This window comes from Sitophilus oryzae, unplaced genomic scaffold (assembly GCF_002938485.1).
Source record: "Sitophilus oryzae breed Bouriz unplaced genomic scaffold, Soryzae_2.0 scaffold_1744_pilon_pilon, whole genome shotgun sequence".
In the NCBI taxonomy this organism is placed as follows: domain Eukaryota; kingdom Metazoa; phylum Arthropoda; class Insecta; order Coleoptera; family Curculionidae; genus Sitophilus; species Sitophilus oryzae.
In genome coordinates this window covers 796,427-819,141 of record NW_022146440.1, presented here as the reverse complement: position 1 = coordinate 819,141, position 22,715 = coordinate 796,427, and the positions used below count along the sequence as shown (strand labels likewise).

At 31.9% G+C, this 22,715-nt stretch overlaps 1 protein-coding gene across 1 annotated transcript; it reads right to left on the bottom strand.

Moving 5' to 3' along the window:
* Positions 1-5,894: 5,894 nt before the first annotated feature.
* LOC115881913 (protein hairy-like) lies at positions 5,895-21,850 on the bottom strand. Its single transcript, XM_030899637.1, has 4 exons — positions 21,401-21,850; positions 14,590-14,685; positions 14,218-14,481; positions 5,895-6,997 (listed from the first exon to the last, which is right to left on the bottom strand). The coding sequence occupies exons 1-4, from the start codon at positions 21,581-21,583 to the stop codon at positions 6,611-6,613; spliced, it is 930 nt and encodes a 309-aa protein (XP_030755497.1). The 5' UTR covers positions 21,584-21,850; the 3' UTR covers positions 5,895-6,610.
* Positions 21,851-22,715: the final 865 nt, after the last annotated feature.

Below are 22,715 nucleotides of genomic sequence, written 5' to 3'. Positions count from 1 at the left end.
GCTCAAAGCGGCCGCCGTTGTTCGCATGCAAATAAACTTTCGAGGTTTCGTCATTGTTCGGCCAAGGTTTTAACATAATTGTCTGGAAACATGCACGCGTATTCGCACGCTACACTGACAAACAAAAAATAGCGATAAAAAACTTTACAATGTGTACTTACTCGGTATATACATTGTAGGTACACATTTGCAATGCCTGCGAATAAACAGGAGTTATCGATGCTTCTAAGTTAGATAAAATTAAAAAAAGGCTGACATCATCGTTGATTTCTTTACATAATCGTAGACGATAGAAGAAAATACATATTTTTTATAGTTTTTAGTCAAGGTAGGAATTCTAGTTCCTTGGAAGGAACTAGTTCCTATTCAACTAGGTCTCTAATTCACAATAGTGCCCGACTAACATTGACATCCCCGTTGCTTACTAATGGTTGCCATGCATTGATGGTTCCACTTTAAAAATGAACATAACATTGCCGAATAGCATTGCTCTATATTAATACCTATGTTCACAGATAAAATAAAAGCACGGTATAGGTGCTGTAATGATAAAAGGAGCGACATTATTGGTCCGTTACATGTCACTATGACAGTTAGTTTTGACGTAAAAAAACTTATAAAACTAAAACTAAAGTTGATGTCGTCCGATCGCGACCAAATTTGGCGGGTAGGCTATGTGAATGACGGTTCAGGGAGAACCATAAACTCTCGAAGGGAGAAAGCCCAAGTTATCGAAAACCCGAACGCAAGCGAATGGTAAACCGAATGATCCCGATTGGAAGTTGTCGAATCTCGGCTCCTCCCCTCGCTATTTGTATTTTAAATTGTAAACAAAAGTCAACGCAATTTGTTTTTGGTGGAAATATACACTTAAAAGACTTTAAAATGTAAAGTTATCTTGCAAAATTAGAACCTGAAAGCCTAGAAATGCGCAATCGGTACAAACCAAAAATTTAACTTGTGAATAACATAGAAAATAGAAGCGCTTAGTTTTGATATTGATGTTAAATGCTAGCCCAGACTCAGGAGTTTTCAAAGATGTAAGAAACACGCAAATTATTAGTAGTGTTCACCATGAATTCTTACAAATTTCCAGAAATTAAAAGGAAATAAGAGGCGTGTTTCAAATATTTTAAAGCAAGATTTTGTTAGTGATTATGGAAGCCTCAAAGTTGCAGGCCATATCCTTATCAAAGCAAAAGTAAGGCGTTTTCCCTATAGTTTTTCTATATTTAGTGATTCTTTTAGGTCAAAAATCTACAGCATATGAATAGTATGTAAACCTGAAGTTGAGATTGTGTTAGAAAGGGTTTCAACATCAAACTATACTGAACTCTAACCCTGAAAATGTTAATACAAATCCAAAGCAATTACCAGCATGACAGGAAAATTAAAAGCAAAAGTTTCATTGAAATAATATTGTTTATAAATCAGGATCAAAATTACATTACTTCACTTTGAAAATAGGACCGGGTGAAGAATATTCATAATGCGGAGCTTAACCAGTTGATATAGTTAGTGTAGTTATTGAGATAGTGAATGTGTTGAATTGAAATACTTATTTCTGCAGAAAAACGTGAGCCTAGCTTAAAGGATACTGTATACATTTCTAATGTTTTTTTATAAGTGATGTTTACCTACTTTTTGTGTTACATCATGTGGCGTTAAAATATTTTTTTTGGAATATATTAAATTCTTTTAAAAATCGGGTTAGCTTTTTATTTTTTCCCTCTAAGGTTTTGTCTTAATATTTTAAATACTTCTTAGCTGATTTCGTTGAAGGTGATACAATTCCTGCAATTCTATCATAGATCGACCAAATCAGATTATAAAATGGTCGGCGTGTGTTCGGCTAAAATTTAGATGTCTTTATTATTACACTGGTGTAGGACGAGTATTTTGTTATTGAAATAAAACAGAAATGTAGAGAAACAACGTTTATTTTAATAAATTCAGTCCCACTTAAAATAGACAACAAACACCAAGTCAAGATATTCACATGTTTATTTTGATGTGCCCAATGCCCAATTAAGTTATAACTTCTAACATAAAAAAAGATTTACCTTTGTGCCAAAAAGAAAACAGTTACTAAGGTAGGGTTCCCAACTTGAGCATCGGCGATTCCAGGACAATTATCTTTAAGCTTTTAAATAATTGAAACAAAAAATTAAATATTAGAAATTAAAATATATTGTGTGTGGTACACACTTTTTTAGTTTCCAGGTCCCGGCCAAGGCAAAACTTTCGCCGGGACAAAGGTCTGCTAAGGTTCGAATTTTTTACTAAAGCCCTCTACTGAAAACTAATTCAAAAATATTAATTTCTTTTGACGGAAAACATTATGAAAACATCATAAATAATCAACCAGCACTAAATCAAAAATCAATGTTACATTCAAAATTATTCATTGTTAAAAAATATTTACATAAAAGGGTAATTACCCATAAAAGATATTAACTATTATATAATGCTATTAAAAATTAATTTAATATTTGAATAAAATCTGCTGGAAAACATTATGAAAACATCATAAATAATCAACCAGCACTAAATCAAAAATCAATGTTACATTCAAAATTATTCATTGTTAAAAAATATTTACATAAAAGGGTAATTACCCATAAAAGATATTAACTATTACATAATGCTATTAAAAATTAATTTAATATTTGAATAAAATCTGCTGGTCACATCATAACTTTCTAGATCATATATAATTTATATACAAATATCTTAAAAATGTATTTCTATATATATGATCTAGGGATAAACGTCAAATTTTTGTCTATTTGCTCAAAAATTTGAAAGAAGAACACGTTTTTATTCTGTTTCGGCCTAGACATATCCTAAACGAAGAAAGGAGGAGGAGTTTAGGCGGTTTACAGTCGGCTCAGCACGACCGCCCCCGATACTACACGAAAGTTTCGACAGTTTGAACTTTCGTCAGGATAAAGCCATCACACGGTGCACACGGTCCCACTCTTCAAAGTTGTATACGCGACGTTTCGTTTACATCTTCATCAGGGTGGAACTAAGGATTTGATATTAAAGGCGGACAGACGGTCATTTTAATACAAATTTTGTGAAAGTGAATCAAATTATTTATTAATCTTTAATTTATTACTTTTCAACAGTTCAAACTACGCTTTTTCAAGCATGTTCTTCAAATTCTTCAATTTAATAGCTGTTAGTAAAAAGTTTCAACTTCAGATATGCGCACATAGTGCACACACAATTTTTTTTAATTAAAAATGTCATAAGTTAACATATGATATAATATGTCATTTTATTCAGAATGTCATTTTCTATGTACCGTTCGAAGGTACCAATTAAAAATCAAAAGTAGTAATTTCCTGTGAAACAGGAAGTGACCGAAACTAATTGAATACCTATATCAATCAATCCCAAGAAATAAGAAAGTTATAGGGGTGAGCCACTTTTGAAAAACACCCGGTATATTACTATTAAAATAAAATTTGTAATTATTACATGAAGAGGTAAACATAAATGTTGTATACCTTTCGCTCACTTTGACGAGTAGAATTATCTTTTACCACGATAAAAAAAGGCCTTGTTTATTTCATTGCGATAATGCGTACTTCACGCGTGTGGTTTTTACGTTTCAGTCGGCTAAACCCATAAAAATGACAATGAGCAACGGCACGTATCCTGACTACTTATTGACAAATTGCGGCTATTTTTTGTTTGCCTTTCACACTGGACGTCAAACTAAGCTGTGTTTGGCGTCAAATAGGTACCATTGTTCGAATTTTACTACCTCACGTTGACCTTATTAACTTGCTATATTGTCGACTTAAGATATCAGCTATTTCTAGTACATTCAACGTAAAAACCAACTTTCCTTCACTAATTATTGGGAAATTTTGCATTCCTATTAGTTTGTGCTTTACTATGATTTATCCCAAAAACATCTAAATAGAGGGAGACAAAACTGTTTACATTTTATCGCGATCAAACATCGTTTTCAACAAATATCGATGATAATTTTTAATTTTAGTTTTCTAATTAAATTAAATTAAAATTTCTTATGGATGTAACTGTGACAATGCTGCTTCAGGAAGTGTGTTTGGTTTGATGTTTTTTTTATGAATATAAGAAGTTTGATGGTTTTATTTAAATGATGTTTAGCGGTGTTTGCTACGCAGTATTTAAGTTTTTCGAGCAATTTTTTACTGATTTTCTTTGCAAAAGAACTGTTTAAAGTAATTTAAATATCTACGATGGTTCGCCATTGCTTTTTTTACAAGAAATTGGACTATTCCACTCCCAAATTGAAATTTTGTCGGTAAGTGACATTACGAATTGTTTAGCTTTAACAGTGGTATAACCTAATTTTTGAACAGGTTATTAGAAAAAAGCATTAAGTATTCAAAATAAAATTTTACAATTTTTATGTACTTCACATCTTTAATTGTCTAATGTTTGTTAATGTACTATTTCTATAATAGAGAAAGAATTACTATATTATTATACATATATAGTGAGTCTTAAATAAGTGCAAATAGATTTGATAGGTAGTATATTTTGAACCCAGAAACACGTCTATGAGGTTTTTTCGAATATTTTTAAAAATTTGGTATTTAAAAAAAATATTTTTTTTTAAATTTTTAATTAATGAAAATTAAGTTTTAATTAACATGATATTTTCATAATATATGGCAACATAGATAGTATATTAAATTTACAAAAAAAAAGAAAACCCAGAAAAGATCCATTCTTTTGTTGAGATCTACCAGTCCTGAAAATATCTGCACTTATTTACGACTTACCCTGTATTATAAATTATGGTTCTGGTACCTTTTAGGTATATCGCCAATCTTGAAGTTATGATGTAAATTTGATATTAATATGTTCTACAATTAATATTTTAACGTTTTAAGTACGGATCGTCGGCTAAACGTTTGAGATCACTTCAATAAAATTATTTATTTTTTGACCAAATTTGAGGTTAAATATAGTTTTCTCTATTAAGTGTAATAAGAGTGACAAAGAAGACATAGAATTAGTTTATTTGTCTTTTGCTCGCGTATATCGCCTTGTATCGCCGGCGGTAACAATGAAATGTTGAAAATCCGGATTTTGTTTTATTTATACTTTCTTATTAATTTTAAAAAATAGGGGTAGCGATATTAAGTTGATAAGAATAGATATTATATTTTGATCTGTATTAAAGGTTGAGAAGAGGATCACAATGGTAAAAACGTCGGCCGTAACTGAGTTTGATTGCATTGGTTACAAAATTCTTTTTGGGGGGTTGGTTTTTGGTGTTATTTCTCAATTCTGTATAGAAAATTTTAAAGTTTTGATGTATGTAGAAGGTACCAGACCCTAATTTTTAAACTAAAATTTAAATTAAAATTGCTTTATGCGATTGTCAATAAAAAACAAGCACGCCACTGGTAGACCGAAAAAATACACACAAGAAATGCACACGAAGCTCAACAGCGTTGTCAAATTTATGTACCCATCTCTTTTTAACTCACATAAAAGTGTTAAAGTATGTATGATTTTAAACAAACAGAGTTTTATGAATGTGTTTTGTCTCTCCTTTGTTCAGATGTCTTCTCGGATTTATCCACATTACACATACAGGGTGTTCGAAAAATACACAACCAAAGTTCAGGAGTGATTCCTCATATGTTTGTAATTATCCTAAAAATCCCTGTAGGTTTCCTTGAAAAAGAGTCAGTAGGTATTATTTTTAGTAATAATGAAGGACTTTAAGGCTTCACTAAACTGAAATTATTAAGTTTAGTGGCGTTATCGATAATAATTAGAAAAAAATGTACAACCTAATATCGGTAAAAAAATCAAACCTTGTTGATATCAAAATGCATACTTCTCCAAAGACAAAAATAAATTAAACACACATATCATTACTTGTAATATCACTCTTTATTATAAATCTTTTGCACTTAAATACAAATATGAATATAACTTTATTCTTGTCATATATTATTAATAACAATTAGGTAATGGAAGACTACAAGATTTTGCTGTCAGGTAAAAGTTTATGTAAACAATGTTTTATCAAATATTTCATAAATATTCCAGTCAAACTCAAGTTTATCTTTAAATTCTGCTTAAATTTAAACCACATTGGTGTAAATTCAAAAAGATATAATAAACTTCATTCGTATGTTACTAATAACTAAATATACTTATTATTAATAACAATTAATGAAGGACTGCAGGAGTTTGCTGTCTAAAGGACGCTACCGCTAAGTTGATGTAAACCGTGTTTTATCAAATATCGAATATTCCAGTTAAACTCAAGTTAAAATCTTTAATAATTCTACTTAAATTTAAAACACATCTGTGTATATTTAAAAAAGTATAATAAACAGCATCCACTTATACTATAATAACTAAAAAAAAATATTTTCTCTATACATAATATCACATAACTGACATGCCACTGTCACAATAAATGTCTTTTTACGTCGCCTGATTCCAGCAACTGTTTTGCATCAAACAAAAAATAACAAATACATATTTTTTATCAAAGGATAAATTTATTTTTTTATATTTCATTCAAGATGCCCTCTGCATTTACAAAACCAAAAACTGGACCCGACTCATAAAACAGTTACCACGGTCTCCATGGTCTTTCTTCAGCGTCATTATCGTTCTCATCTACCTTCCTCACAACTAAACTTAATGGTTTCTGTTGAGCCTGGCAGTACATCGCCTCCGCTGGTTCCGGACTTTGACTAGGACTGTAGCTGGAACCGGTAGATGCCGAGGAGTTGGTGCTGGCGCTTCGTTCAGGCACGATGGGTACTAGCAAAGGCACTGGCGAAGGCATGGATGGGTGTTGTTGGGCGGAAGAGGGCAATACCAAAGCAATCTCGCCACTAGGCAATCGCGTTGGGACTAATTGCACGCCGCCACCTTGTCCGTTGCTCAGGATAATTCCCGATTGGGGGACTTGTTGTTCCGTTGTACGATGAATATTGTTTGGTAGGATGTGAACCTGAAACAAAACAAAGGTTATTCCATAACTATTCCAAACAGAGTTATATTTCATATATAGTGCAACCTCTTTAATAGGAACAGCTAATTGAAACAAAACAAAACTAATTGAAAAAAAGACGTTGGTGAACCGAATTGTATTAGGGAAACTTCGGCAGTATATTCTACAGATAAAAATAAGTGAAAAAGTTCGTATAAATTTATGTCCTCAAATGTTTTATGTCGGAGATACAGGGTGTACAAGTTTGATTTTTATTTCGATTTTTTCCAAATAATTTCTGAGCTAACGTCGATATTGGGATGAAAATTTGTGTCTGGATGTTTTTTGCAATAACTTTTCGTCCGTACCTGTATAAAACTACTGAGTGAAAAAATATACATTACCGTAATTTTTTACGTAAAAAATGTCTCCTGGTAAAAATCGTTACGAGCAACCGTTTTCCAGATATTTGGAATGGAAAGAGTCATTAATAAAAAAAATAAACATATTGACTAAAAAAATAGATAGATATTTAACTGAAATGATAAATTTGACAATTTATTATTTTTTAAAGCTAATCATAATTTTTTCTAAAGAAAAATACGATAATAAAACAGCTTCCCTTGAATCTTTAATTAAATCTCTATTGTAATACAGGGTACGGACGAAAAGTTATTACTCTTCAGAACAGTTAATAAAGATCCTACTTGTAGGTGGCGCCCACTACAAGTAGGAGTCATACTGATATGAGACTGAGAAATCAAATTTCTCATGTCAAAAAACGCCAATTTTTATCCAAATATCGACGTTAGTTCAGAAATTATTTGAAAAAAACCTATATAAAAATGAAACTTCTATATCCTGTATCTCCGAAACGAATCATTTTAGGACATAAGTTTATACGAACTTTTTTACTTATGTCCATTTGCAGAATATGTTGCCGAAGTTTCCCAAATACAATTCGAACCATCCTGTATATCACTATCTGTATTGCAGGAAAGAAACATATTGCGGAAAGAAGCCTTATGGCATATTACACATCAAATAGTGCCTGACACTTCAACAACAAAAACTGAATTGCAGCGTAATTTCCACGCTACCTGGGTGATGTAGAATGTTGTGAGCTCAAACACATGTGGTTGTAATACCATATGATCGAAAAAAAAATGGCGTCCAGTTGGCTTGGAAATGACGATCGATGACATTTCCCATATAATTTTACATATAAAATGACAGCGATCTTCATTTCATAGCCATCGCTGACGCCGTTTTTATTCGATCATACGGTAGTTATTTACAGTACAAGTGTGTTTATAAACATGATTACAACGAGTGCGAACGGTTAATCTCTAATCACAAGACTGTTGTAATCATGTTTAAACGCACGTGTCATGTACAACGTTTTATCTACAACCGAAAAATAAGAAAATGCTGCTTTAATTTTCGTTTATTAGTCGCCCACCTTTAACACCTTTAACTATGACATTTGTCACATTTTTTTAACCATAATTGTAGGGAATTGTTACCTGGCTTCAGACTATAGTTACAAACGTTGTTTATCAAGTAGAAAGTTTTTTTTTCTGAAAAGTCACTTTACCCTGTCAAGTAAACGCGAGCACTTTTTGCCCAGAAAAATCATTTTAAAAATTATGGTAATTATGCAGTATAGGTGTTTTTCGTATTTATAGTGATTTCTCAAAAATTCTTTTTTTACGTGATTCTAGAGACCAAATACAACACAAATCCGTGTGCGCACGTTGATTTTTTTTTCTGATGTTAAGTTGAGCCGAACTCCTCTTCATATCGAGCGTTGGGCGGGTTGGTTAGCGTGGTTATTTGGAAGGTGTTAATTCATTGGTTAGTCTAGGTAAATTAATCATATAATTAGCTATGACTAACCAATGAATTAACACCTTCCAAATAACCACGCTAACCAACCCGCCCAACGCTCGGAATGAAGAGGAGTAAAAAAAATGTTCAACGTGCGCACACGGATTTGTGGTGTATTATATTTGTGCGTCCAGTGAAAAAGGTTAAAATTACTAATGGTTAAGGGTTATGGAGGTTGGAGAAGTAGTTCCGTCGCAGAGGGATATATACGTACATCAAAAGAAAACAAGAAAATTGTTGCGCAGCACATTTTGTGATCAAGAATCGCTGAGGAAGCATGCCAGCCCGAGTGCGAGCCAAACCGATCAACAGCCCAATCTATTTCAGTTAGACCTTCACTATTATCATCGTCATCATCATCAGCAGCAGGAATTGTTTTGAAGAAGTGTAAAAAATGTGTTATTAATATTTATAATAATTAGTAGTAGGAATTTGTATCAAAAATTAATATATTTAGATGTTCGTACTTGTTTTTCATTATTATAAAAACTAGTTGTGTTATAGATTCATAACACCACTAGTTGTGTTATGAATCTCATAACGTAACTGAAATACTAAAAAAATAGTGATGTAAAAACGTTATAACTGAACGGTTGTAGATAAAATTTTAATAAGACGTAAGAAAGTTTGATATATATTTAATTATTTACAATGATATGAATTCAATACAAGGCATTGGAATCAAAATTACTTGCATTTCTGTTTTTTCTACATTCTACATTCCACTAAAATGCATAGTCTGTCCAACGAGGAGATCTATAACGGTGATAGTTGTGTCTATCATTTTAATGCGCAAGTAAATTGTATTTTCTGTCATTTGTTTGGATGTCCTCTGTCAAAATATTTTCTGTGATATTTTTTTGCTCTAAAGGTAGTCAAACTGGATATTTTATTTCGATGAAATTATTCCTTTTTAAACAGTAAAATTATAGTTAAAGTATAATCTATTCCGAAATAACAAAGACCTTCATTCTAAGTACAGACTACAAAAGCGTATTTATGGAAAATTACTAAGATTATATTGATACGTAATTAAGTGTGTTGCTATATGAATAAAACATTTATGATATACCATATTTTTACTTCTAAATGAGAAATTTTATTCCTATTAAGTTTTTTAAAATTCAGAAATACATTGCAGTTTGTTCGAGAGCTATCAAGTTGTAATTGATATTTTTTTTCTATAGTGAAGTTAACTTTAGCATACTACCGTATGATTAACTACGCCTGAGGAATGCTACGCCTGAGTCGATGATAATTTTGGCCAGGTCAATATCTAGACGTCATTTACTAAAAATTTACATAAAACTTGTCAAAATGAACAGTAATTATAGAACAATTAAAAAAAGATAGAACGTTTCCAGACCCAATTCTATTTCCAAAAAAAATATTTCATCTCGAATTTTAAACTAACATTTTAAAAATAATCTCAATATAAAAATAAATTACAACCTTCTTAAGGCCAACTGGTAGTAAGCACCATAAAAAAAAATAAAGGAGAGTACGGGCCAAGTAATGACGTCTAGAGCTTGACCTCGCCAAAATTATCATCATTTGTCATTCCCCAGGCCGTTTAATTCGATCGTATGGTATTTTGTTTGGAGATAGGCCTACCATGCATAGATTATATCTAATTGTCTGAGGGATCTAATAATAAAAATATATGACTGTAACTTTTATTTCATTATATAGGATTATTGCCACCCATAAATTTCCTTAAAACGAGATTAAATGATGTCCAATTGTTAGGAACCTAGCCTTTTGAAAAATGGTAGTGGGGTATATACAATACGATCAAATTATTTTATGAAAGTGTTATAAATTAAATATTTCTGACCTGGTTTTATAACACTTTATTAAGTAGTTAAAATTAACGGCAGGTTTTCATAGACCAGGTATAATCTGGACGATAACTACCTTCTTTACCTGGAATCCGAACCGCGATCTTTAACCATAATAACCTAACCACCAACTTATCGAATGTTTAGAAACTTAAGAAACGTTTTAAACTTTGAAACAGCATGTCTGAGTTTTTAGATCATCAGCCATTCTTCCTGACACTCACCTCGTTTATCGTCGCTTAAATTGAGTGATCAATCGAATATATTTTTACAAGCTTTCTTAGAGTTTATACACAATATAATAACAATTTTAAATGATATTTCAAGATTAAAGATTTTTGTTGCCTTTCTATATTCACAATGAAAATTATTACCCACTAAATATTTATTCCTCATTGTATTGAAATTTAAAAATATATTCCACCTTTTTTCGAAACATTACTTATTACATTACTACCTATATTACTATTACTTCATTATATTATTAAATATTTTGTCGTTGAAATAAATCAAAATAATTAGAATTGGAAAAGGAATGAAAATAATCGTAAAACACAATACATCAAAGATTCCAAAATAATTGCAAACTGTGTGCCTCGTTGTACCCTTCGTTTATGAAGTGAAACTTCTTTGCGAATGCTGGAAATAAACATTCAAGGCCTTGACACAACAGACGATAGGAAAAATGGTGGGAAAAAAGGACAGCCTACGGTTTAGAAAGAATCGTCCGATTTAAATGAAATTTGGTATAGTAAACGCCACGAATGTTTGGGAGTGATTCATCGGTCGCTACCAAGTGAACTAATCTGTTCAAGGTCACATAAAACTTAATTCCAGTGCCGTGGTGTTTCAAGTCATATAATAATCAATATATAATCTGTTGTAATTTGTTGTTTTAACTGTCAAAGTCTTGTCAAAACATATATTTGGTTATAAATATAAACTGAAATGCCCCATTGGTCGCACTGCAAGCACACCAATGGACTGATGCACAAAAACGAATCAATCAAAGAAACGCGATATAGTATCGTCTTTGTCAATGACGCTAACATTTTAGAATAAGTAGGAGGAACGCAGGCAGATGATTAGACCATGCCTTTGAAAACCTACGTCTGCGGTAAAAATTTACGTTTTTAATGTAAAAATGATAGCGCGCGTGTCGATTCTAACTTCATCAAGTGATGAATCACTCCCAAACATTCGTGGCGTTTACTATATATCAATAGATTGGACAAAGGACAACTTGACAGTGTAGACAGGTGACTCTATGACAGTTAGTTTTGACGTAAGAAACGTCAAAAGTTGACGTCGTGATGCCACACGGTATTACCCTGCAAAGCTGGATACAACGTTTCATTTATTGAAGAAAAAGGTCGGTCTATTTCGGCATAATTGGGGACGGGCTACGCAGGATGACGCTTTCGACGTTTCGAACCGATGCCTCTAAATAGGTGAAATAATCAGGATTTTTCTTAATTATGGGTCGATTTGAACCAAACTCGGCACGTGGGTACAGGTACCCAAATGGAGTCCTCAGAAGGACAGACGATCATTTTAATACAAATTTTGTGGAAGTGAATCAAATTATTAATTAATTTTTAATTTACTACTTTCTCAGCATTTCACACTAAACTTTTTCAAACATGTCCTTCAAATCCTTATATTTAATAGCTCTGTGTAAGAAGTTTCACTTAAATATGCGCACATAGTGCACACACATTTTTTTTAATTGTCGCAGTATTCATTCGAATATTTTTGAGCTTTTCTAAAGTTTTATAATTGTCAAAAACTGTGATTTTGTTATTTTGTTTTGTTACGAACCACTTTTACAATTTTATAGCAAAAATCGTACGATTAGTTTTTGAGATCTTGGTGTTTAAAAGAGACAATTGAAAACTAGTAATTTTGACTTTCACATAGATAAAAATTAATTGATTAAAAGTCTCAAGTACCTACTTAACGGGAAAAGTCATGCGTAGACTAAGGGCTGGCAAAGGTTAGTCTTGGGTCGATATTTCCGTATGTAAGAAGAGTACAATACGTTTATAATGTACTGAACAAAGAAAGAACAGTAAACACGTTGCCAAACGTACGAACTAAACCGAGAAACTGCGCATATTGCTAAGAGACGTGGAAGGGGATATAGCAGATTTGTCGCAGTCCACCGGTCGACCCAATCAGTATCACTTGTGTCTAAAGAAACCAATAATTCTACTTTGACTTCCGAGCTTCTGCACATGCGCAGAGATTTATTTCGCGTTTTATTGTAACCAATGAATTAACACCCTCCAAATAACCACGCTAACCAACCCGCCAAATAACTAAACCAATCCAATCAAAAAGAGTGAAACCATTGCAATGAAATCACACTATAAGCAAAAAAATATATAAAAAAGTTTTGGTTTGGCGTGAGATTTGAACCACGGACCATTCGCTCACGAAGCAATGGCCTCAGTCACGGAGCCAGAGGTGCTCTTGCAGAACTGTCTATACCCAGGCGTTACTTTCCGCCGTGGTTTAAGTAAGTAGATCAACTTATTGCGCATGCGGAAGCTCGAAAGCCAAAATAGAATTGGTATGTCTAGACACAAGTAACAGTACCTCTGTCAGTGCTTAAAGTTCTAGGGAAAGGTGTACATCATGCGTTCAGCTTCACGATTTAATTACGTCTCGCAATACTTTATTTGTTTATTTATTAACGAGTCGTTGTAATTTTCCCTATAGCATGAACCTTTTTATGTGCAAGTTAGAAACACTTGCATTTTTGGTAAAAATAAGTGGAATTGAATTGGTGTTCGGCAGTGGTCGTGCTATTAGAACCGAATGAATCGATATCTCAAAATCTATTAAGAATTGATTGTAGTTCTTTCAAAAACTTTCTTAACATTCCTGCTATATTTTCTTCGCAGACAGTATGTGAAAATCTTTATAAATAAAAAAGTTACACGATTGCTGAAAATTGCTATGCACTAAAAGTAAATGGATGGGCTGTTTAAAATTTTTGAATGGAAAAACACAACCTTATCGAATTTTTCTTATTTAAACATATTGTAAAAGATCCGATCTTCAAAATAAAATAAAAAGTTTAAATATCTAAAGTGGTTCTTAAGTTATGGCGTGTTATGTGTTAAAAAGTTGAGTTTTTAAATTATCGGGATTACTGACGTTTTATCGTTATAAAAAAAATTGACACCCTAACGATATCCTTATAATTCCATTTCAGATACTCAGAAACACATCTAATAATTTTATCTAGTTATCTTTTCGAGAAAAAAGTCGTTTAAAAATAAGCGGTTTGCGATCGTGACTTTACTTTACCTGATAGGGAAAAGCGTACCGGCAGCGCCGCAACAGCACACCGTCGCATTTCTCTCACTCCGATTTAATAAGATCCCTATGCAATTTACTTATATTACCACACATGTAAGTATCGACCCAAGGGTAACGGTTGTCAGCACGGTATAAGGCAATAAGTATATATTTCATATATGTATATTCATACTCTCCTACCTGTACTTGAGGAACTTCTTGAGGCTTATTCGCTTGATTCAGACAGCTGCCCAGATGCTGTAACAATTTCCTCTTCACAATCGGATCCAAACCTGGAAAGCGACCAACTTCTGAGGCACACTCTGTAAATCCAGCTCTAAACTTGTTAATGACAGCGGGATCGGCGACGGAATTCATGGTGGTCTGTTGCCGTTGGAGATTCTGAAGGTGTTTTACAGTCATCTCCAGAATATCGGCTTTCTCTAGTTTGGAATGGCGAGCAGGCTGCAAAAAAATAAATATAGATATAAATTTACTTCTATAACTTTCATTAAACTTAATAGTTATAAATTGAAAATTTATTATAAGTGAATTTTTAAAAATATAACTTACGTCTTTTTTCATTGCGTCCAGAATTAGTGTTTTCAACTCATTTAGACAGTTGTTAATCCTGGCTCGTCTCCTCTTCTCCATAATAGGTTTGTTACTCTGAAACAAAGACAAGCATATTTAAAATTTTAATAAAACAGAACTTTTTGATGTTTATAGTGTTAAAAACGTATCTTGCTATTATTATATACTTATTCTAAAAAAATTAAAATCAAATATCTTAATAAAACCAAGTTTAAAAGCTTCTTCTTCGGCTAAAATCAAAGTAGAGTTCTAGACTAGAATGTCTTAATTATCTAGAATGTCTTAATTATATCTTTGTTACATACACATTTAACCTGCGAAAATTATCATGTAATTATTGTTCTAACATTATTGTGATTAAAGTTAAGCTGCATATCAATGAAGACACGCGCTGAATGCAATTGTCTATATTTGGAATGTTGATATCTTGTTTGACAGGTGTGTGAAACAATGTTTGATTTGCTATGTCTATCTATAAATGAATATAAACCGCTATCTTAGAATTTTTTTCATTGTCTAAATATGAATATTATGATAATTTTTACGAATGGAAAATTAGGTCTAAACTAATCTGTGCTCAGTGGCGGATAAAGAGGGGGGGCCATGGGTCCCGGGCCCCCCCTAAAATCTGCAAATTGTGTTAAATATTAGGCTTTTGGGTTAAAAATGGCGCCCTAAAAAGCATTTTCTACATAATAAATTCCTGTATCCGCACCTGTCTGTGCTCGTAAAAGACCCTAATTCTCACTAATTGACAATCGTTTTGATTTTGAATCTGCCTATACATACAGGGTGTCCCACTTAAGATGAATAGAAGCCAATATCTTGGTTGTTTGTTGAGCGATATTTTTCATTTTTGGCAGGAGATTGTATGGCCATAAGACGTACATTTTGCCCAGGATAAGAAATGCGATACCTCATAGACGTACGTTTTAATGGGGTTTTATATTTTTAAGAGTAAACTACCCTTAGGACAGTATTTATTTCAAATCTGATAAATTATATTGAATCCTCCTTACCTAAGATACTTAAGTTCTATTTGATACAGGGTAATTTTTTTTTTGATAAATATTGATACAGGGTGCGTAATTAAAATAAGACATTTTTATTTTTATTATTATTTTTTTAAGTACTTACAACGCCACTGGATAAACAACAGGTTTATTATCAGTAACCAATTATAACCAATTACTCTATGAGGTATCGCAATACGTCTATGAGGTATCGCATTTCTTACCCTGGGTAAAATGTACGTCTTACAGCCATACAACCTCCTGCCAAAAATGAAAAAGATCGCTCAAAAAACAACCAAGATATTGGCTTGTATCCATCTTAAGTGGGACACCCTGTATACTGAGTGAATTCAACAAGCATTGAACCTATAATCTGTTTAACATAATTAATCCTACTTTTACGCTACAAGAAAATGTTGAAAGATGTTACAGAATGATTGAAATTGGAAAGACCACTGAACTATTAAATTTAATGTGATTCATTATTGTATAATACTTATTCTCTTGAAGGAATCAAGGCCAAAATGACATTTCTCGAAAATTTTCAAATATAATTAGTAGAATAGTTAAAAGTTTGACAACTTTTTCTACTAATTGAAAATGTCTACAACGATTTTTGACGTTCTAAATGCTTATACATTGAAATTAAAAGAACAAACTTCTACGCTAATTGAAACCACTAATTTATTCCACTAATTGCGAGGTTCTGAATGAAGCTTTAGTCGTTCTAATTAGCGGAGAAGTTTTTTTTCCTATAATTTCAATGTAAGCATTCAGAATAACAAAATTAGCGGTAGTAATTTTCAGTTAGTAGAAAAAGGTAATCAATTTTTCCACTAACTATACTTAAAAATTTGCGATTAATGTCATTTTTGCCATTGATTAATTATCATCCGTCAAGAGAAATTGTGGTTAGAAATTAAAAGTTTATTTATACTGAAAAAAACGTAAAAGGACATTTTACTTAGATTTTTGTACACATATGACACATAATTGTTGTATTAGCTAAGTTATTATTCTTCCTCAAAAAATATAGTTAGTAACACAACAATTAAATTTGTAATAATAAATTTCATTTAAATTTTTAACGAGTATCTGAATATTCTCTGAAATTACTCTTGTGAGAATTACCACAACACTTGTTTGCTGGTTTCCTATAAAATCAAGCATTTTCAACTATTTTGGAGATCTACAAATTGACAGAATTGTGTTTTCTACAACTGCAGCGTTTATTACAATTTATTTTTTCGTATAAGCTAAATATTAGGCTTCTGTGTGGATACAACTGTCTACCACAAGCTGTTGCTAGGATATTCTATTAATTTTTTTTTAGACATTGTGAATGATCGTAAACTATTAGGTATAAAGCATAATTGAAACCACCAATTTATTCCACTAATTTCGAGCTTCCGAACGCAGCTTCAGTATTAAGGACCATAAAAAATAAATTAATGATTATTTCTTGAGCTACCCTGTATCGCGGCACACGCGACCTTGTTTCGCGCTCACCCTGTAAAAGAGCAACCTCGGCTCGGTGTGGGAACGCTCGCTGGTGCCGCCGCCGTGCGTCGCCTCGCTGTTGCGTCAAGCGTGGCCGCCTCGTGCCCGACTTGGCACCGTGCCGCGACGCTCTTTTGTTTTAAATTTAGTCGAGACGCCGGCTCTGATCAAATGTCGACCGCGGAACGGCGGCGGCGCCGACGGCTCAGACGGCGACGCAATTTTTTCGCGCGTAGGACTATATTCCAGACCTGGCCTAACCGTAAAATCGGATGCGGATCTGATCGAATATCTTGTAACACTAATATCCCTCGTTTATCTCAAACCACTGACAAAGTTTACAGAATAAAATATTTTATTATTTGCCACTGATAAGCTGATCTCTGGATTCACACGCAATAGTAATTTACAAAAAATGACTTTTTTATTTTTTTTTTCTGCAATGATGAATTATGAAATAAAATATCTGACCGTTATCAGAAATCACACTGATAACGATCAAATATTCTCGATATCATTGATTATCATCAGATTTGATGAGATATCTCATGATTAGGGTTTTCAATTTTCGTGATCGGTATCCGGGGATTGACTCTGATAGTCAGTCTCCGGACTATAAGAAAATACTTAATAAAAATGCAGCTACATACTATATTGAAAAGAACATAAGAAAAGAGCTTTATTAAAAGACAAAACAAAGTAGTGAAAAAAAACTATTAACATTCATATTTAGTAAGTAAAAAAAATGTTCTTGTTGCAAAAAAAATAAAATATAGCAAATACAAAAATAATATACAGGGTCGCTTTTTATGTATGGAAACGATTCCATACATAAAAGCGCGTCGATTATTAAGTAAAATATAGGAGGTACCGGCATAAAGTTTAATAGAAAAGTTATGGAATTTTTAAATATCTATTAGTGAGTAATAAATTTAAGTATACAGGGTCGTTCATAAAGTCGTGGTACATCAAAGTTTAATTTTTTTAAATAGAACCCCCTGTATATTATTCAGCTCTAAGCAAAAATCGAAATACACACAATGTACTTCAAAGCAACCTTTTCTAAGTTATTGACTTTTGAAAATATCACTTAAATAATTCGATTTAATTAATTTCGATGTGTTTGGTTTGATTTAATGATGTCATTCTGCCGAAACTGTAATACGAATGGGTTTTTAAATTCCTATTAGCTACTAGTAAATTTAAGTATACAGGGTCGGTCATAAAGTTATGTCACATCAATTTTTTTTTTAAACGAAGCCCCCTGTATATTATTGCATATTTCAATTCTTCGTTCAATTTTAAGCAATAATCGTAATACACTATGTACATAAATTGAAGAATTGAAATGTTAAACGAAAATTTTGTAATTTCCAAACTTGATATACTCCCATTTTATACATGTATAAATGCTAACTTGAGAACAACTAATGTCAAATATTATTAAGTGTCACAGTTTCGGCAAATGGCATCGTTAAATGAAACTGAACATATCGAAATTAAAATTAAATCAAATTATTTAAGTGATATTTTTAAAAGTCAATAACTCGGAAACGGTTGGTTTGAGGTACATTATGTGTATTTCGATTTTTGTTTAGAATTGAAGAAAGAACCGAAATATGCAATAATATATCGGGGGTTCCATTTAAAAAAATGAAACTTTGATGTGCCACGACTTTATGGCCGACCCTGTATACTTAAATTTATTACCCGCTAATAGATATTTATAAACCGTGTAACTTTTATATTTAACTTTTTGCGGTACCTCCTATATTTTACCTAATATTCGACCATTTCCATACATAACAGCGACCCTGTATATTATAACTTTTAAATATTGACGTTCTGCTTAGTACATTTAAATATGATCTTGGAAAGACTGAACTGTATAAAGTCGAATCATTTTATATTGGGCATTTAAATTTTTCGAAATTTTCTGGATCCCGGGATTTAATATCAGGATTTCAGGGATAAACATACACCAGCAGGTTTGGAAAACCTACTCATGATATCTTTTTCGTTATCAATGTGATCTCAACAAAATATCGTCAAAATATTAGTGATATTTTGACGTGTAAATTTTTAAAAGTTTTTTTTGTCAATAAGTATTTACAAGAAGATTTTATATTTTATTCATTATTCATCTTATTGTTAATGCTATTTGATGCGAGGATTGATCAGAATTTTATGTAAAAAATTAACAACAAATTGAAGATAACCATAAATACTATATTTCCATAAAAGTAAATTTCGAAAGTTCATAATTCTTCAATGTATGATAGTCAGGCATATACTAATGAGGGTGAATGAAGTATATGCCAAAAGAATGTGGATGTTTTGATGTACTACGCAACATTTTTTGTATAAATATATCTATTTCGTTTCAAATAATAATACGTACTATTTATCTTTGCAAAGTGACATGCATAAACATTTAGCTGCGACACATGACCACAAGCTATCTTAAAATAATTAATTCATTAATATGGTCCTACAATTTTCTCTGATTTTACGAGATTATATTATGTGTTTTATTCTTTTGAAAACACCAAAAATAATAAGAAAAATATAATATTTTCAAATGAAATGAAATAAAATGTGTTTATTGTGTTAATTTGTTTTATTTTGATACAAAATATTATACGTGTATAATATATGAAACTACACTCTCTGGAGGTTGACAACTTGTTTTAGATATAAGTTGTTTATAAGTTGAGATTGTAAACAATCATTGAATCGAATGTTTTCAATGTCACGTTTTTTATAGTTTGATAGCAACAAGGTTGTAGTTTTGGAAAAAACCGTTGTATCACAAAATCAAATTGAAATAATTAATTGTAAGATTATTACGGAGAAAGTCTGAAAATTATATTCAATAACAAAAGTAAAAAATAGATTTTTACTTTCTATAATTTTTACTACAATTAACAAACGCATGCAAGTATAACACTATACCGGGTGGTACATCGCCTTTGGAAATATAAGAAATCCCATGCAAATTTTGAACTGTCCAAATATTTGATCCCCTATTAATTTTCGAGGTATGTCTTAAATACTACTGAATACACCTATCAAATTTAAACAGTATTGGATAAGTCGATTTTAAGTAATTTAAGAAAAACTGCATCCATTTTTAAATTAAAACTGAACAGGTAACAATAGATTTTAGCATTGTCGGATGTCAAAAGAAAATTATTTAATAGAACAATATGAATCTATAACTCCGAAAATATAACATATATACATAGATATTTTATATTGAATTTTCCAAGTACAGCAAAGCAGCCAGTTGTGGATACAGAGGGGGCCCATGGGGCCAAGGCCCCCCTATAATCTCTAAATTGGTTTAAATATCAGGCTTTTGGGTTAAAAATGGTGCATATAAAAGCATATTCTACATTAGTTTTTATTTGGGCCCCCCTAAAATAAATGCCTGTATCCGCCTCTGTTAGCAGTAAATATGTAAAACATTTTTTTTAAAGTCATATTGAGAGCTATATTCATATTTTTGTTACAGTTTTTTAATTCTATAAATATAAAACATCAAGCAAGAAGTTTGACTGAAAAAGTTGTTTTCTTACCATGACGAATGTAGGCACCTAGTTATTTTAAAATTCAAAACAAACTGGTATTTTTTTAAGACCCACATTACGAAAACTACCGACGTTATCAGAAGCCATTGTTTCAACACGTTTGTTTTTCCTAGTAAAATTTACGTATAATCGCATTTCACGCCTTTTATTGGATTGTAAAATTCTGAAATGTTTTTTTTTGTTTTATGGACTGCACAAGTCCGGCTAGATATTCTAAAAACATTTTCGAAATTCCAGTAGAAAGTAAAAATAAGAAAAAGTTATAAAAAAATAATTAGAAAATAATGCAAAATTACTGTAGGTTTGTGGAACTGAACGTCAAAAAATATCAAAAATTGACATGACTTTTTATATTGATACAAATACTAAATGAGCATCACCTTTTGAAATATTATGAAAATATTGTATATTTTATATAGGGCTCTAATCTTTCTACAGTTATTAATAAAAGTATATTGATATATTTAGTTAGAATTCATTTTAACTAAATTTAAATATTTCAAAAATTGATAACAAAAACTATATATATCATTATACATTTTTTTGAACATCACTGGACTCAATCACGAGATCCAAATGTTTACCGACCGATATAAATCTGTATTTAGCATATTAATAAAAAGAAAATAATCAACCAAGTAAAGAAACTACCACCTCAAATATCCAGTTATTTTTTGTACTTACTCGTCTGTTATCACTGACTCTCGTTTGGGTCCTACACGCTCCATTTCCATTAATTACTCCTGAGGAAGTTTCCACCGTGGAAATAACACTGGATCCCACGTTATTACTCATCGGAGCAACCGCAATTGAAGGCGATAGAACTCCTGAACTCATAGTACTGGTCGCGGTGCTCGTCGTTACCATCGTTCCAAAAATGTGTCTATAAAATCACGAATACCAACAACAAAGGAAGAGTCGATGAAAAAATTTGAAATTAAAATCACAGATGAGCGACCGGAACTCGTCGGATGCACTTCACTAATATCACCGCTTTCTGTGTGTCGGAGCGTAAATTTGGGACGCCCTGTGTAGAGCCTTCCGTAAAACCGCTCGGTGCAAAGTATCAGCGCAGAATGAGTCGACTGTGTTGTGTGGAAGCGTGGACTTGGATCGGCGAGCCGATCTGCTGAAAACTGACCTGTTGTATTCAGGAAATAGCAACGTTGCCACGTCTATTGGAATAATTAGATGTTAGGAAATTTCCGAGAAAATTTCAGCTCATGAGCCTTAATTTATCTCTATTTTGAGAAGCGTTCAAAGAAAACCTGATAAATCAATTTTATAAATTTTGAGATATTGGCAAAAAACGTATCGCTTGTGCTTTGATTTTCTTGACTTTGAGGTTAATTTTAAATAGGATTTAATAAAATTTGGTTAAAACTGTTCATCTCATCGGATTTATCTCACCAAAAGGAATAAGAATTAGTAATTAAGTTATTTTTGCTCAAAAGTTTTCTGTACGATGCTACTAAAGAAGAGAACGTAAAAAAATAAAAAATGTGTGTGCACTAGTGCGCATATTTGAAGTGAAACTTCTTACTAACAGTTATTAAATTGAAGGATTTGAAGGATATGTATAAAAAGGTGTAGTTGTGCAAAAAAAGTTGTCAAAAATGTCCTTTAACATAATATAATAAAGTATTGTGTTTAGTTTTACACCAACCAGCCAGGAAGGAATTCGACAGATGACATGAAAAAAAATGACAGAAAATACAATTTAACTGTGAATTAAAACGACAGACACAACTGTCACTGATTAGTATTCCAGTTGAAGTTCAAAGGCTTCTTCTGGACATCTCCAGAAATATTATTGTTACATCCATGGAGGGGCACTGAAAAATTACTTTAATACATTTGGAAATGTCTGTCCAGTCCTTCATAAATTTTGTAGGGTGATATCTTTTATTTTTTATCTGTCATCGCGGCAATAGGCAATAAGATGGAGGTTACCGATCCAAAAATATTGGATATTGGATATTAGAATTAACTGTCTACT